Raw genomic sequence first — 18,766 nt, 5'->3', positions numbered from 1 at the left:
CAGTAAAAGACCAGCATTAAAATAAACTATTTTAATATGACTAAGTGGACATATACACATACAGGTGAGTTAAAACAATCTTCACCATTGAGGAACATGAAACCCACATGGGATCACATTTAATCAAATCTTGTTTGGGTGTTTAGCTGGTGCAAAATGGTTTGCACAATCATTAGTTGTAGACAAAGAAAATGAGTCAGTTAGAAAAACAGAATTAACACAACAATAATCAGTGTGAAACCACATCTGGCTTAGGAACAAGAGTGCACTTCTTTGACTACTATTGGACTTTGGCACTCTGTGGTCTAACAGATGCTTGTTTTGGTATGATATAACAGAAGGCTACCACACAGAGGACGTACAGTGACATCGCGAGAGCATAGAGGATTTCTGAAGCAGACTGACTTATGGCTGGAGCTGGAGACTAATCCAGTCCTCCAGCTCTGGTCAGGAGACTAATGCCATTACATTTTTTAAAAATGACAACTTGCATGAATATCATGAACATGACATAAGTCTCTAGTAGTTGATCATCCAATGGGTTGAAGGTTGAGTTAATGAAGGTGATATTCATGTTTGAGGTGGTAGAACGACCCAGAAAGTGAAGATATGCAGAAACACAGAATTTAGAAAAACATATTGCATTAAAACTGCTTAGCAACAATAAAGACATAAGATATATCTATGCTACAGGCTACAATGGTCACATATACAAACCTAAATTACAGTTCAAGTTTGTAAAAGCTATATATTAGCTTGATTTATTGCTTGAGGATTAAGACCATCTAATTAAACAAGTGGAACCATTTGTGCTCTGGCTTGGTTGGAATGAAATTCTGATACCACACCAACCTTTTACAAATAAGACTGGATGCTCCATCCATGGGGTATAGCCTTGGCAAAATAGATCATATTTTGTGAACCTTTAACTCTTAACCTAGTAACACTCCAAGGCATGTTACACCATAATGTGTATTACTTAGTAACTACAGGGACTACAGGGAAATTGGTGGGGAAATTCTCTGGTAATAGAAGTTTGTAATAACCTTTTGGCCTACTGACAGTCCCTAGGCTTTTTAAGGGATGAAAGCAGGGTGTCCCCAAGACCAAGGATAAAAAACACTGGATAAGCAAACAATTTTTCTAAATTCTCCTGCATTGCTACTTTATTTAATTTGTATACAGGCAGCATGTATATCAGTAAGTAATCAATAAAAGTCTGATAGCTTATAAAAAAAGTGTACAGAACTGGTTACCTAGACTAACTAACAACACTGGCTATCTCTACCGAATAGGAAAATCAGCAAAAAAGCTTTAACACAATCTTGAATTACAATTTCTAGCTCTACAATAACCCAACTCCTTTTAATCCTGACAAGTTTTGGTTACCAAATGCAAACAAAAAGGTAAAGGCAGCTGCATGTTATTTTTCTAGAGTAAGGTTAATGTTAGAAAGGCTTGCTAATGCCTATATTAAAGCCCTCCAGCTTCAGTCCCAAAGGTTGCCTTGGTTCTGGCTCCACTGATTACTCCAGCTCCTATGGTCTGTTTCCAGCTCTTGAGGCTGAACCCGGGCTCCATGTCAGGATATAGCCCTGATCTGGGCTTTTGTGACATGACCTTTCTCTTGGTTCTTGGGTCCTGGTCCTCCCTCTGCATCTAGGGTAAGGGTATGGCAGGTAAGATGAGGGATTCTGTCACTAATTTACCACCTGATACATGACCTTGATGTATAAAACACTACCATGAAAATAAGATAGTATCTGCAAACTGGTTCAGCTTCTCAAAGTCAACATGGTTCATGAACGGTGTGAGGAAACTTTGGTGTCCAGTTCCATCAGCAGGTTCAGTCAATATTTCCATTCATTCACACGCAACTCATTTTACGAGGGATATACATTGATTCTGCCTTTCAAGTTGTTTCATAGTAAATCCACCCACTGTCTTTACGTCCATTGGTCAAATTTAAGACCTGGCTCTAATAGCCATGGTTTACCACTGGTCAGCACATGAATTTTACCCATTTAACATTTTTGCTAAAAAAAAGAGTAATGTATTCACAAAGTTCTCATACATGACCCAGTTTTAATAAAAAATAAATTATTTACTGTGATTGGTGGTGTTAGTTGTTTTTGCAAGTGGCCTTCTGACTGTAAGTGTGCCAGCCCTGTGAAGAAGAAAGAATGGTGGCAGAAGCCCTGCTGCAATATTCACTGCCATAGTAAAGGATGCTGCCACTATCAAGGACACTAAAGTTAAAGCATTTTTGATGCTAAAGATAACAACCAGTGGCACCATCTGTATTAAATGGGTCACCAGATTGACTAAAACAATTCTGAAAGCTTTCTTTTTGGTGTTGCTCCTCCCACTATACTCCCTTTTTCCAGGCGCTGGCTGCCTCAGCACTTTTAGAATTGAAACACAGCAGAAGAGCTCCACAATCACAATGATGAGATAGAAGCTTCCAAAAAAAGTCCAAGAACCCATAATCAGAAACAAACATGAGAATAATGCTGCAGGTTAGCACGTATGTCCAGGCCATAATCAAGCAGAACAACTGATATTTGAGTGGTTTGAACTTCAGGAAAGTAATGGGGTGGACCACCGCCAGGTAACGTTCCAGAGTTAATGAAGGTGATATTCATGCTTTTTTGCAGTAGAAAAAAGGACCCTGGAAAGATATGAAGATACAGGAGGTTATAGAGTGCAGGTGGGTAAACACTAGAAACACTAAATTCAGAAAAACTGATTCTACCTAACTGCATAGCAACACTATAGACACCAATCTATACGCCAGACATCACAAATACAACCTGAATTTCAGTTTTTGTCGTCCTTGTCCTTGTCCACTCTCCAAACAAGTGCAGGGTTGTTCTTATTACTTACTGACTTTTATTTTGTCTTTTTGTATCCACCCAAATTAATCAGCCCATTGAGAATGTTTTTGCATGCATATTACACAAATGTGTAGGCATATACATCTTTCCACTGAGACACCTCTTAACTAACAAATTGAGCTACAGACAAATAGCTTGTTTGCACAGTATTTAGCCAAATGCAAAATGTTGGCAGTGTTGGACAAGAACATGCGTATGTCTGTTTTCTACAAAACAAATGCTCTACATACACTACCTGTCCAAATGTTTGTGGACACCACTTTTAGTGAATGCATTTAGCTACTTTAAGCTCCTATTGCTGAAACACAGTTTCTCTAGGCCCTGTAAAGAAGTATTGTCAATAGAATGTCACTCTCTGGAGCAGCTAAACATGAACCTATTGGCTTGTCTAATGTCAGATGTCTAACATGTCTAATGCCAGATGTAGGTTAAAGAGGTATTTGAGCTGAGGAGCAGTGGAGCTGTGTTCTCTGGAATGATGAATGCTGCTCCATTCAATACTTTTGAAACGAGTTGAGAAGTTGGAGATGAGGTGGGTTAGTGATCATCCTGGAAACATAGTGACCTCACTAATGCTCTTGTAACTGAATGCAATCAAATCCTAGCAGCAATGCCTCTCCAAAATCTAATAGAAAGTCTTTTCTAGACAAGTAATACAGGTAGTACAACAAAAACAGGATGAACTCTAATTGATACCTTTGATGTTGAAATAAACAATGAATAAGCAGGTGTCCCAATACTTTTGTCCATATAGTTCATATAGTGTAAAAAGCCACAAGGCCTGCTTGATGTTTTGGAGATGATCTGACCTAGTCGTCTAGCCATTATGTTTGGGTTCTTGTCAAATTGTCTCAGATTCTTATGCTTGACTATTTTTCATCAACTGTTCTCTTGCTGCCTAATATATCCATCTATTGACAGATACCACTTCAGCTGTCGGTGGTACTAATGTTACAGCTGATCTTTAATACGTATATATATATATATATATATGTGTGTGTGTGTGTGTGTGTGTGTATATACATATAATGAAAGACTTGGTTTATTTGTTTAATTAAATATGAAAAAATGAAGCTGTACGAAGATTAGAAAAATTTCTAATGTTGCGTTGTATTTGATTGCAATATTTCAAATTTAGCAAATGTGTGGACAAATCTTTAGAAACTCAATTAAGCATGTGACTGTACTCCTAAAACAACAATTTATTTTATTAGTAGAAACGTGTTGTTTCACATTGACCACAATTTCACTTCTATCAACACATATATATGAACCTCAGAAGACACATGTTGGTGGTAGGTTCATGTTGAGCTTTGTACAGTGAATATAAAACGACTTTATTTGTTTGGTAGATATGGTGACCCATGGCTCCTATCACCACCACTGTAAAGAAATCTGAGTTAGTTAATTCTGGGATTTAGGTCACAAATCTTACATTATATTGCATTACCTTTGTTATTACTATACTGTAAGTAAGCAGAGAATTACAGACTAGAGCTCAGCAGAAAATGTTTAGAATATTATTGAGAGGTTGTCCCACACATGGAGTGAATCACTATACTCTTTAATTATCAAGTTATTGACAGCTAGAAACATATTTCCCATGGAAATTAAGAAGCATCTCCAAATGTCAATCACAAAAATGTGCAGCCAGGTGCTCATTCTTTGTACACAGTGGTCCTGTGGGGTCCTGACCACTAAAGAACAGGGTAAAAGGAGGCTAGAGAAACAAAATATGCAAAAAAAACAGATGGACTACAGTCTGTAATTATAGAACTACAAAGTGGAGCTGACAATGAGTGTAGAAACAGAGGTGGTGTTAATGCTATGGCTAGTTGTGATGTGTCTCAGTGTTCCATAGAAAATGCTTAACTACTTTGATCAGTAGTGCCGGTTGTTGTTTTTGCAAGTCACTGTTAGTTTGCCAGCTCTGTGAAGAAAGAAGAATGGTGGCACAAGCCCTCCAGCAATATTCACTGTCATAATAATGAATATTGCCCCTGTCAAGACCTGTGTAGAGAAAGTTTTTTTGAGGCTAAAAAGAACAATCATTGGAACCATCTGTATTAAATGGGTCACCAGATTGACTAAAACAATTCTGAAAGCTTTCTTTTTGGTGTTGTTCATCCCACTATCCTCTCTTTTTCCAGGCGCTGGCTGCCTCAGCACTTTCAGAATTGAAACACAGCAGAAGAGCTCCACAATCACAATGATGACATAGAAGATTCCAAAAATGTCCAAGAAAACAAGGTGAGAAAAAAACATGATAGTAATGCTGCAAGTTAGTACATATGTCCAGGCCACAATCAAGCAGAATAACCGATATTTCAATGGTTTGAACCTCAGGAAGGTAACAGGGTGGACCACTGCAAGGTAACGTTCCAGACAGACCAGGCACTGAAACATCAAGCGACCAATCATCCCAATTCCACAGAATAGTTTCAGGAGTTTGGTCACATCAAGGCTCATCAAATTCAAGATGTACAGTGGTGCTGAGAGGGCGTAGATAATTTCTGATGCACATTGACTTAGGGCAAAAAACACTGACTCATCCAGTCCTCCAGCTCTGGTCAGGAGAACAATGACATAGATATTTAAAGGAATACCTATGATGAAGTTGACATTCTGCATGATGGTAATGATCATCATAGAAATCTGCTGTATATGTTCATCCACTGGGTTAGAGGTGGCATTCATAAGGGAGATGTTCATGTTTTTGTGCGGTGTAAAAACCCTAAAAGGATGTGAAGATATGCAGCACGGTATAAAAATACAGAATTCAGTAAAACTATTTTACACTACAGACATCATATATACAAACCTGAATTGCAGCCCTTGTCGTCCTCCTGCTTGTCCACTCTCCAGACTGGCGCAAGCCTATTTTCACTATGTACTGAAGGTCGGTTTCTCTTATTGGATCCATTGCAGTCCATCATCTCTATAGAGAATGTCTTCTAATGCAAATCTCACACATGTGTAGGCTTATACATATGAGACACCTTTTAACTAACAAAGTAGATGTGCAATGCTGCAGCTGTGCAATGTTAGAGACACATAAAAAAGCTTGTTTTCACACTTTATAGGAAAATGCAAAAATTTGGGCACTGTTGATCCATTACAGGTTAATGCAGATTTTCCATTTCAAGAAATATATAACAATCCTCTAGAAAATAAAGCCAATCAAACGAAAACAAATCACATTGAATTTAAGTTTATTTGTGCAATTATAATACATAGTATATATATATATATATATATATATATATATATATATATATAGAGAGAGAGAGAGAGAGAGAGAGAGAGAGAGAGAGAGAGAGAGAGACATTTAGAAAGGAGTGAATTTGGGAAATAATAAAGCTATACAAAGATTATGAAACGTTTAATATATTTTTTTATCCTAATACCTCAAATACAGCAAACTGTGCTCTAAATACACAGAAAACAAGTTATTTTATTTAGAAACTATTAACTCTAACTGTACTCTTAAAACAAGCCATGTGTTAACTAGTAGAAACATGATGTTTCAGATTGACCATAATTCCACCTCTATCAGCACTATATATGAAGCTCAGAAAACACATGTTGGTGGTAGGTTCATGTTGGGTTTTGGTCAGTGAATATAAAATGTCTTTATGTATGGTAGATACAGTGGGGGAAAAAGTATTTAGTCAGTCACCAATTGTGCAAGTTCTCCCACTTAAAAAGATGGTAGGTAGACCTCAACTATGAAAGACAAAATGAGAAAAAAGATTTCTGAAAATCACATTGTCTGATTTACAAATAATTTATTTGCAAATAATGGTGGGAAATAGGTATTTAGTCAATAACAAAAGTTCATCTCAATACTTTGTTATATATACTTTGTTGGCAATGACAGAGGTCAAACATTTTCTGTAAGTCTTCACAAGGTTGGCACAAACCATTGCTGGTATGTTGGCCCATTCCTCCATGCAGATCTCTTCTAGAGCAGTGATGTTTTGGGGCCGTCGGCGGGCAACACAGACTTTCAACTCCATCCAAAGGTTTTCTATAGGGTTGAGATCTGGAGACTGGCTAGGCCACTCCAGGACCTTGAAATGCTTCTTACAAAGCCACTCCTTTGTTGCCCTGGCAGTGTGCTTGGGATCATTGTCATGCTGAAAGACCCAGCCATGTTTCATCTTCAATGCCCTTGCTGATGGAAGGAGGTTTGCACTCAAAATCTCACAATACATGGCCCCCTTCATTCTTTCATGTACATGGACCAGTCGTCCTAGTCCCTTTGCAGAGAAACAGCCCCAAAGCATGATGTTGCCACCCCCATGCTTCACAGTTGGTATGGTGTTCTTTGGATGCAACTCAGCATTCACTCTCCTCCAAACACAGCGAGTTGTGTTTGTACCAAACAGTTCTACTTTGGTTTCATCTGACCATAAGACATTCTCCCAATACAGCTCTTTGGTCTTCACCATAGTGGAGTTTGGAGTGTGACTGTTTGAGGTTGTGGGCAGGTGTCTTTTATACAGTTAACGAGTTTAAACAGGTGCCATTAATACAGGTAATGACAGAGAAGCCTCTTAAAGAAGAGGTTACAGGTCTGTGACAGCCAGAAATCTTGCTTGTTTGTAGGTGACCAAATACTTATTTTCCAGACAATGTGAAATTCTCTCATTTTTGCACAATTGGTGACTGACTAAATACTTTTTTACCCACTGTATGGTGACCTAGTTAGTCAGTTCTTTACCTGGGATTGTATGGTTTCCCTCTTTAGAGCTTAGCAGAAGTTCCACACACACACACACACACACACACACACACACACACACACACACACACATATATATATATATAACACTTGTATAAGCATTATATCTTATACAAATCCAGGAGTACAGTGTTCACAAAAGGGGTTCACAATTCACAAAATTCATAATTTGATTTACAGTGTGTCTTGCATTAGTATTTTGCAGTTATTCTCAATTGCTTTGGAACACACCTTGGCAATGGCTCAGTGACGCTCTGGGGCTGCTTTGTTTCCTTTGGCAGTGATAACCTGGAGACTGTGAAGGGCACAATGGATTTAATCAAGTATCAGGAAATCCTAGGAGAAAACATCATGCCTTCTGTGTGGAGTTGCCATCACTATCACCTACCTTGAACCCCATGGAAAAACTTTGGTGGAATTTGACAAAGGTGGTTGCATAATAATTCTGAAACTACAGTAGTCATTAAAAGTGGCATTTTGTGTTAAATGTGAAAAAGCACTTGTTATCAAAATTAAATCAAATCCAATTTATTTGTACATTGCTTTTTACAACTGGCATTGTCACAAAGCAGCTTTACAGAATCAGTAATCAGTAAGAGGACAAGAGGTCACCTTGGAAGGAGCCAAGACTCTCAAGGAGTACTCATCCTCCAAAACTACTTATTAATGATTGATATAAGTCACCAATAATAATAATATCATAATATAACAACCACAATATAGTATAACTAATATAATCATAGTACTGATGGCATAAGTAGTGACAGTAATGATGGTTAATGGTAGTGATAATAATAATAATAATAATAATAATAATAATAATAATAATACTGGCAGATAGTTAAAGTCCAAGTAAATTTTAATATTGTCATTAAGCAGGTAGCATTGGCAGGAGGGTGGGCAGCTAGTCTGACACTGGTGGCAGGGGAGCCTGGTGGTCAGTGTGGTGGGTGGCAGCTGTTCTGACACAGGTAAATGGGGGCCCCAGCAGTCAGTCTTTTAACCTGTTGGCTATTTAAGTTGGTTGTTTGTTTTTTTGTAAATTTTGCTAAGAAACTTTATTTGAAATCTGGGTTGAATAATAAAAGGGCAGCTATAGGTTCTGGTTTTGAAGGAGGAGACAACCATGTTTATATATATCCAATAAAAAATTATATTAACCAATAAAAATACAATACAACATGACTTGGACAGCCTTGCAGAATTAGATCGATAGGACAGAGACAAAATGTGAGTCTTTAACTGGGGCTTAATGGCTGAGATGAAGAAGAGAGTATGGATTTTTTTTTTTCCAGAGTTTAGTTGCCACTAAAATCTGAAACTCACAGGGTGTCTGGGTGTAATGATGCAGTAGTTCGGGTATTAAGGGGGTTTTATCAGTTAAAATTAGCATTTTATAATGAATGTGGGCAGTAACAGGAATCCAGACTTTAGGTGAAAGGCGGGCAATTCATTTCATGTGTGTGAGAATGTGATTGACCAATGTTTCTTGTTACCAGGTGTGAATGTCACTAAATTTCTACACTCGTTTGTGCCCTGGGTTGTGAAATAAACCAACAGGAAGACCAAAGATGTATATAGATCAATAGGAGAAAAGCAAGCCACCCTGTTTCCGCTTTCAAACACATCTTGGGAATGTTAGTTTACCAATCTTACAGAGATAAAACAGCACTTGCATAAATCCTGCACCAATATTGACTATTATAGTAACAGATATTGCCATGTCAAAGACATCCAAAGACACAGTTTTCTCCAGGCTTAAGACAACACCTGTAGGAATAGACTGCAATACAAATGTCAGAAGGTTGAAAAAAACAACCTCGAAGGCTTTCTTTTTGTTCATGTTCTTTTTCCTGATTTCCTCCCTACCCATTTCTCTCTGTCCTGGTCCTGGCTGTCTGAGGGCTTTTAGGACAGAAGCACAGCAGTAGAGCTCCACAACCAGAATAACTAGGTAGAGGATCCCATACAAAATGTACGGGGTGGCTGGAAAGGTAAGCATGACAGTAAAGCTGAAAGGGAGCACAAACATCCAGAGTGCAGTCAAAATTGCCACGCGATATCTCAGAGGTTTGAACTTCAGGAAGGCCACGGGGTGGACCACAGCCAGGTAACGTTCGAGACAGACGCAGCACTGGAAAAGTGGGCGAGCGATTAGGAAGATTCCGACAAAAAAACACAAGAGTTTGGGCGAACAGATGCTAATCACTGAAAAACACAGAATGTAGACTGGTGCTGAGAGGGCGTAGAGGATTTCTGATACACAATGACTCACAACAAAAATCACAGCTTCATCCAGACCTCCAGCTCTGGTGAGAAGGAAGATCATGTAGGTATTTAGAGGAAGGCCCAATAAGAAGTTAAGCACCTGAATGGACATAAGTAGCACATGTGAAAGGTCTTGCAGCTGCAAATCCATTGAGGTATGGGTAGAGTTTGTGTAGGTGGTATTCATCTTCTCGCAGTAGAGGAAAGATCCTATAGATCCTATAGAGTAGAATGAGGAGAAGACATGCAAAGGTGACAACATATTGTGAACTAGACAGAAGAAATGAGGAACATTGACAACAATAAACAGCACTGTCACATGAACATACCTGAAAGTACATTCAGACTATAATTTATAATCCAAGATGTATTTTCAGCCAACAACTTATGAATATGCCAACCTAATGTGTGGCAGTTTCTACTGAAGCCTCTCTCCTCTCAGTGCAGGAGAACCAGGCTGTTCTTTACATGTACTCCACAATGTCCACAGTGTTTTCTCACATCAGTCACTCAATAATGTGTTATCTTAAATGCAAAGCTTAAACATGTGTATGCATATTAATCTTTCCACTGTGACAGTTTTAACCAACTATGTGACACTTCACAAAACAGCAGTGCTTTATTGTTGATTGTATTTTTCTATAAAGGCAGATCAGCACAGCTTTTTGTATTAAGCCACAGCAGATGTTATCACAAAACAGCTGTGAAGAAATTCACAAAAAGTGTTTAGGAAATCCAGACCCTTGGCAAATTACACATGTGAAAGCATGAGCACTGGTCAAAACCATTCTGAATGCCCAGTAGTGCCCCCTGAAAATGTATTGCCATAGATGCTACTGTATATCTCAAATACAGTGTCACCATTCATCAGATTTGTCTTTTATTATTGTTGAATTTTAAAAAACAAAAATTTTTGAAAATATTTTGCTCACTGGGAGTGATTCACCGATCCTCTTTGGCATATTTGCTAGGTTGGATGGCACTTGTGGGCCACATACATGTTTTCTTGATAGGATTAAGGTCTGTACTTTGACTTTGCAATTGTACAATGTTCAGACTATGGTTGTTAAGCCACTCAGGTGTTGCTTTTGGCCTTTTACTTGGGATCATTGTTCTGCTAAAAGGTAAACTGAAGTTTTTTTTCCAAGCTGTAGTTTTTTAGCATGCAGAAGCAGGTTGTCTTGCAGTATATCTGTTTTGAACCATCCATCTAGCCATCTGTCCTTCAGTTTCCACAATAAGCCAATGAGGAAAAGCATCCCCATGACATGATACGGTCACTCCCATACTTCACTGTTGGGATGGTAATTGGTGAGGATTGGGGATTGTGTGTTTGTGCTAAATGTTATGTGCTATTATCCCACATTTCATCAGTAATGGTTTCTTTCTAGCCACCCTCTCATACAATCCAGTTGAATGCAGAGCTTGATGTCATTGACTAGTGGACCTTCACTCCAGTCTCAGCCACTGAACACAGCTCATTCAAAGTGTTGTTGGCCTCTCTGGCTTCACTCACAAATCCTCTTCACTAAATGACCCTAATACACATTACATCAGAGTCCTACGATACTTTTGAAGGGAACAAAAGCTAAAATTATTGTGACATTGGGAAATTAAAGAAACTTGACTGACTATTGGAACTTTGACTGGAAATGGAAATGGAAAATGTAATTGAGAAATGTGGTGTTATGAAATAACAAACATTTTGGCAGGAGGAACACGCCTGAAGCTCCTTCTCCCAATCTAAAGTACAACAAATACGATCTCTACCTTGGTCATGTGCCTATGAGAAGTCTTCACAACCATCCACCCCCCCCCCCCCCTTTTAACTCCATCAACTCTCATTTCTGGCTCCACTTACTGCGGAGGAGGGATTGGCTTCCTACCACAAGCAAATCAATGTAAAAGTGGATTATTAGGAAATGCAATAAAAATAAAACAGGCAATTGAGAAAAAAAAGTATTTAAAAATGGAAAATGGAATTATAAAATGTATTTTTCACAATTGAAATCAGTACTTTGTTTTTGATGTAAGAGTTTTATGTTTCAAAAACTGCTGTTGGATATAAGACCATTTCTGTTGGTCTGCTTCATCAAGTTTGACATGGTGTAAAGGGCACAAGTGTGGACATGGTTTTGGATTTGTGGCAGTGACAGTGGCCATATTAGAGTTAATGAACTAAAATTACAGTCAATAATTTCATTTACTTAATATTAACAATTATTAAATTAATGATACATTAATGGCCAAAATAAACACTAAATTGTGCAGTTATAGTTAGTTAGATTTCTAGCTATTTCTTTTGGGGGGTATACTGTTAATAGAAGACACAAAATATACAATAACCAAGCATTTTGTTTATTTATATTCTAGGTCATAAGATGACATAACACAGAAGATGATTGACCACTGTCACTACTTAAACAAGCAATGACACCACATATGAAAAGCAGCTCGAGCACTGCCATCTAGTTTACATAAAATTCACAAACCCCTTTACCAAAATAAAACAAGGGCTTGATTTGAGAGGGGGCAAGCAAAAGAATACCCCTCTTATAATAGGCCTGGGTCTTATATTTTGTTCAGTACTGAACAAAGTATAAGACCCAGTAGCGTTCACTATCATTTAGAGTTCCTATATGAAAATCTGATGTGTGCTTATATATGCACAAACATAAAGGCTTGGGCATCGGCTTCAAATTATATGTACTAAATATTGGACACATATGTGTAATAAATACATATACGGATACATACATACATACATACATACATACATATATGTAGTACATATATAAGGATATATCAATTAATTTTACATATGTGTAATATATTTTTGATACACACAATTGCTGTCCTGCAAATACTGGGTGTATCAGAGAGGGTTAATGGCCGAGCTCAAGGGATAACAGTGGCAGTTTAGCAGGCGAGGGTATTGAACTCACAACCCTGTGATCCATAACCCACTGAAAAATTTCCTAGATAAACGTTTACAGATCTCCAAGACTAGGAGATCTTTTTCTCTTTTTTCTTCATCCATTCAGTTCAGATCTTGGATCTAGATGATGGGATGATTCATTAACAAGCTTGGGAATTCCCCTCTCTGTTGTGCATCAGCTGTGAGAGATGGAGTTTAAACAGTATGACACCAGGTGAAATCAGGTGCCCATAATAGAAAACTATTCACGACTAATACCTGCCATGCATCTACATTTATAACACAATATGTGGTCTAATTTAGACACTACCTTCACACATTATTCAATGTGTTTATACATTGGCAGCTGGTCTTGGAGGTGTATTTACATTACATTTACATTTACGGCATTTAGCAGACGCTCTTATCCAGAGCGACTTACAAAAGTGCTTTGCTATTTACCCAAGAAAAACCTCAGCTAGTTAGAATAGACTAATAGTTCAAAGATACCTCTAAGCTTTAGACATTACTAAGCACAAGTCAATAAGGTGACCATAGTACTCTGCTATTCGTTTATTTATTTATTTATTTGTTTAAACAAATTATAGAATAGACTAGAAAAAATCAAGATCTTAGAAACCTATATGCATTCAAACATGACTGTATTTTTGAGACATGTACTTTGCAACAAAGTCATGGTTAAGATCTACATCAAACAATGTACGTAAGTATAAGATTGACACAGTGCTGCCTGAACTGTTATTTTTCATTTGTTGTACATATGAATGAAAAAAAACAACAGCTAAAAGTAATGAGAAAAAAAAACTAAAGAAAATACTGAATTAGAGATTTCAAACAAATGGGAATTTCACAACCCTTTGGAGGTATAGAACAGAGTGAATGAAGTTTCCCAAGCAGCCAATATTTACAGCTATGAAAAAAACAACACATTCATAAAATATTTGGGGAAACATGTCCTTAAAGGTCATGATTAAAATAGTAGGCAAGTAGTTCACCAGCACCTTCGCCTGAAGAATGGAGACTATGATAAATGCTCTTTTCTTAATAAGCTTCCCCCCTTCCCCCTCACTTTCCTTCTTCCCTTTGCCATCTCCAGGAGAGTGGCACTTTAAGACCTTCAGGATGGACAGGCTACAGTATGTCATGGACAAAATGACAAAAAGGAAATTCAACAGCAGAACATTGCTGTCTTCAGTGTAATAATGGGCAGAGCCCAGAGCCAGTGTTACCAGCCAAACCAGACACAGGCAGACTCCCTTATACCGCACTGGTTTGAACTTTAGAAAAGTTACAGGGTAGACAACTGCTAGGTAACGCTCAGCACTCACGCAGCACTGCAAGAGCGAGTGACTGTGAAGATACAGCAAAAATAGAAACCAACCAAAATGATTCATTATGGAACTCTTCCACATGTACATATTGAGGCAAAATGTTATGATAATGGGGATGCTGACCAAGTCCATGCAAAGGAGATTAAATACAAAGAGTTCGTTTTCCAAGGTAAGACGAATTTGTGTCATTTGAAACCAGAGAGCCCATGGCACACAAAGCAAGACCAAGGTCCATTCTATGGTCACCAGGATGACATTAAATATGCTCCACATAGTGAATGGACATTGCAAAGAGTCTGAGATGGGGCCATTGAGAAATGCTGGAAATGTGGAGTTTTCGAAGTCATCCATATTCATGTCAGCTTTCCTGTAAAGGGATTAAGCATTTATAGTTTATGACATTCACAAATTGCATGATATCGCAATGTAGCACAGCTTATTTTTATTACTTTCAACAGATTCATTCAGACTCACTATATTCATTCCATTAAGTAACATTTTTGGTTACCGAGTTGTGTGTAAAAGGCACATATATAATTACACCAATATTTTTAATCTTCAAAATAGTAAAATAACCTATTCTGAAGCATGTAGATAACTCACAGAGAGAGTTAGCCAGGCTAAATACAGTTGCCACACAGGGGAATTACATTTTACACAATGTGCCAATTAAGTCTTCCAAAGTAAACAATAAACAATGTAAAAATGTAAAAATGTCTAAAAACAGCTATAATGTTAAGTTTTTTTATGCCAGGATTAATCAAAATGAATTTAAATTTAAATTTAATATCATTTAAATGATATTGTGGTTTACAAAAATGTTCCATGTTTGCCTCTTTTTACAAGTCATTTACTTTAATGCATGTTTTGAACATGTTAGATAAAACATGAGCATTGTTAAGTGCAATATCTAAACAAAAATAAGAGATATTGTGTATGACATTAAAACAGTCAATTATTACTTACATAGCTAATTATTCATTATTATTTATATATTCATTTAATTATCTGATTAATAATCATAAGGGGCTGATTAAATAATTGTGGAAACAATAAATAGCTGCCTCTCTATTAAGCATAAATATACATACTATTATTGGTGTTATTGCTGTTAGGCGAGACAAGCAAGAACAATAACCTTATAAAGATGCTAAATACATAAAAGAAAGCTTAATGTTACATGGTAAACAATTCATACAAAAAGTAAAAAAGTTAGTAAACCAAAACAAAGAATAAATAAATAAAGACAGAATCATAATAAATATAATATATAATAATATTATAATAATTATATAATAATAACAAATAATAATGAAATGCAGAATTTACCCAACCTCACCCTCCCTTTTATGTAACATTTGTCTAATCTTTTATTAATGGAGAGCTAAGCAATTAGACACCCATTACTCACCTGCTAGGGTGGGATTGATTCTGCTAACATGTGGAGAATGTACATACCTAAAGAATGAGCAGTACTTTAACATGGAAATGATCTCTGCACACCTGCTGAAATATAAGAAGAGTGCGGGATACAATGAGATGGAAAAACAAATACTGTTGATCGACATCTACATAGACCAACATTCCTACATGCCCTGATTGGTGTACGTCCAAGTGGGACAGGTAAACAATTTCATTTGGAAGTTTGGAAATGTTCATGTCTACAGATGGTTATACTGTAAATGTGTAATAGAGTACTTACCCTGTAAGGAACTTCCTAACCCCATAAACATCCTGTGCGCCCAAATACTGCATATTATTGTAAAAAAAAAAGACTTGTTAGGATTTAGTGTACAAATCCCTACTAAACATATAGATTCATCAAGCACTTCATTAGGAATACAACACTAATTCTGAGCAGGGTCTCTCTTTGTTTTAGGTCTTGTTTTCCCTCATGGCATGGATTCTGGTCGTGTAGCATGGCAACTTCATTTAATAAAGGCAGCAAGATTTTTGTATTTTTAAGATTAATTTCAGTTTACACAGTAAAGTTACATTCCCACTGAAGGTACTATGGTAACCCTGGTGTTAAGAGTGTTTGTGATTAACAAAATCAGTTTATCAGTTTACGTTTTTGCTTAAGTTTGATGGTTTTGCCAGTTTCCCAACATGATCAGCCTTAGCAAGCTAGTCAACCAGTATGACCAAGCTCGCTTTCCAGCATGACCAGCTAACCATGCTATTTGTCCAGTATGACCATGGAAATGTGGAAACAGCTGCAGATGGTCAGCATTTTAATCACCTGGACCATCAAAGACTTTCTTTACCATTAAAGACTTTCTCCGTCTTTACTTTTGTTTGGAGAGAATTCTGATCTTAAAATTTAGGATTGAACAGGATGTACTTTTAAAACCTGTGTTTATACATTATTTTTTAGAGCGAGGAGATACATATTCCGGCCAGAATACATCATGAAAGGGCAGCCATTATTTTACTGTGGTCCGATGCTGTTGACTTTGTTAGAGATTTGTCATTTAAACATGAAGCTGTGTTTAGTGCCAAATTGTATTTCATTTAATGCATTTTTATTTATTTACATTTTATTTTTGTAGGTTGTAGGAAAACAATACAAATATATTCACAAAAAAATGAATAAAGCATTGCAATAAGGAATAAAAAGGCATGGAAAAGCAAGCAGTGTCGTGCAATGGCAACGGCAGGTGATGAATAAGATTTTATTTAAGGAACTCTTTAAGGTTACAGTTATTAAAAGATTAATCTTTACAGTGAAAACGATCAAGATACTTATCAAGTAAAGTTCCTTAGGCCCCACATTTGTAGAACATTTTCATCAATTGTCCAGACAACTCAGGAGGCAACAGCCACAAGGAGACCTTGAGGAATGGGCAGTCTCCCAACCTTTTGCAAGTACAGGAAGGAATGTATGAAATGTCCAAACAAGGAAATAATCAGAGCTAGCTGAGATATGTAGCAATCAAATAAGAGTTTGTGGAACAACCCTTTGAAGATGATGAACATAATGAAAGGCAGATAGTTTGCCAGCAGCTTCATGTGGAGAATAACAGCGACAACAAATGCTCTTTTCTTGATGCGGTTGTTCCTTTCTCTTTCACGTTCCTTGTTTCTCATCTTATCTCCTGGACTGTTGCGTTTCAGAACCATGAGGATGGACAGGCTGAAAAACGTCTGAACACAAACTACTGGAATCAAAACAGTCAGCAGTAAATTCAAGAAACTTTCCGCCATCCAGTCAATAAGGGTAGATGTCAGCGCTAACAGCCAAATCAAGGTGAGGCAAACTGCTTTGTATCTCAATGGTTTGTACTTTAGAAAGGTAAAAGGGTGGACCACTGCCATGTAATGTTCAAAACACACACAGCACTGGGAGAGTGGATAACCATTAAGATACACACAATACAGGCCAAAAACTATTTCACTGAAGACTACATTTGGAAAAACGAACAAATTTAAGTATGTAATCAAATTTAGCATGATGCAGCCAATGTCGGTCAGAAGAACATTCAATATGAACAGTTCTGTTTCCAAGACAGTACGAGAGCTACTAAGTAGGACCCAGAGAGCCCATGGTACCACAGGCAATGACAAGGCACAGTCTGTTATCCCTAATGCTAGCATCATCATGTTCCACATTGTGATGGGGCACTGTGGAAAGCCTGTAGTGTTGAAAGTCGAGGAGTTCTCAGTGTCACTCATATTTAGTACCTGCGTTATGCAGCTTTGAAAAAAAAAAGACCACTGTGTTATTCCTGAGTTTGTACATTAATATGTATCTTGTTAATGCACAGAAATACTAGTAATATTAGTAAAAAATATTAAGCTAACATCAGCCTTTGCTATGTCCCAGAATTATGTTTCCGGATTTAAGTTAAGGTCTTAGAAATGGACATTAATTTTTTTATTACTCTAAAATCGTCATCTATATCATTTGAAAACTTACCTATGTTAGGGTGATTCATTCTGCTAAACAGTAGAGAGTGTCCCTATGTTTAATGTAGGGAGGCTCAAGGTAGGAAGGCTCAAATAGGGAAATGAATTCAATTCTACACACCTGGTCAGACAGAAAGAGGGAGTGGTATGACGTGAGACACAAGAGAGCAACTAATTTTGTGCTACAATTGTATAATTTCTCATATTTCATATTTGGCTTATTTTATTAATTATTGTTTTTGAGCCGCATACCGTTTTCTAATTAATCAACATATGGTATAGAACTGTGGTTCAACTGCAACTGTGATGAATCCTCTTCAGATGCATGGATAAAACCCTGCATACTATGTCCTTATTAACCCATCATTTGCAAATGACACCTTCCGTTAACAATCCGTTGCATAAATGCATTAATTCATGAACCATTTGATGTTCTGCAATAAACAGTCCACTCATAATATTAGTTTACATGCAAACTCTTTGAGCATTTGAACATATTTAGACATAGACACTTTACAACATATTTAGAGCATGCATGTTTCAATTCCAGGCACAGGAACCTCTGCTTGTTTTAACACAATAGTGATGAGTGCCATTGTTGCAAATGCTAACTATCTTCAATTTAACACTGCACTAAAAGATACAGAGACTCTGGGGACCTTTGATGAAGCACACT

At 37.2% G+C, this 18,766-nt stretch overlaps 1 protein-coding gene across 2 annotated transcripts; it reads right to left on the bottom strand.

Moving 5' to 3' along the window:
• Positions 1-13,433: 13,433 nt before the first annotated feature.
• LOC140546781 (uncharacterized) lies at positions 13,434-17,495 on the bottom strand. Of its 2 annotated transcripts, none has more exons than XM_072670181.1 (3): positions 15,884-17,495; positions 15,640-15,687; positions 13,434-14,548 (listed from the first exon to the last, which is right to left on the bottom strand). In XM_072670181.1, exons 1-3 carry the CDS (start codon positions 15,934-15,936, stop codon positions 13,681-13,683), a joined length of 969 nt encoding a protein of 322 aa, XP_072526282.1. In that variant the 5' UTR covers positions 15,937-17,495; the 3' UTR covers positions 13,434-13,680. The 2 variants fall into 2 exon arrangements, with proteins under 2 accessions (XP_072526282.1, XP_072526283.1); XM_072670182.1 differs by having other exon boundaries at positions 15,640-15,684.
• Positions 17,496-18,766: the final 1,271 nt, after the last annotated feature.

The sequence above is a fragment of the Salminus brasiliensis genome, chromosome 24 (assembly GCF_030463535.1).
Source record: "Salminus brasiliensis chromosome 24, fSalBra1.hap2, whole genome shotgun sequence".
Taxonomy (NCBI): Eukaryota; Metazoa; Chordata; class Actinopteri; order Characiformes; family Bryconidae; genus Salminus; species Salminus brasiliensis.
Note: the sequence above shows the minus strand (reverse complement) of the source record. Positions and strands in the feature narration are given on the sequence as shown.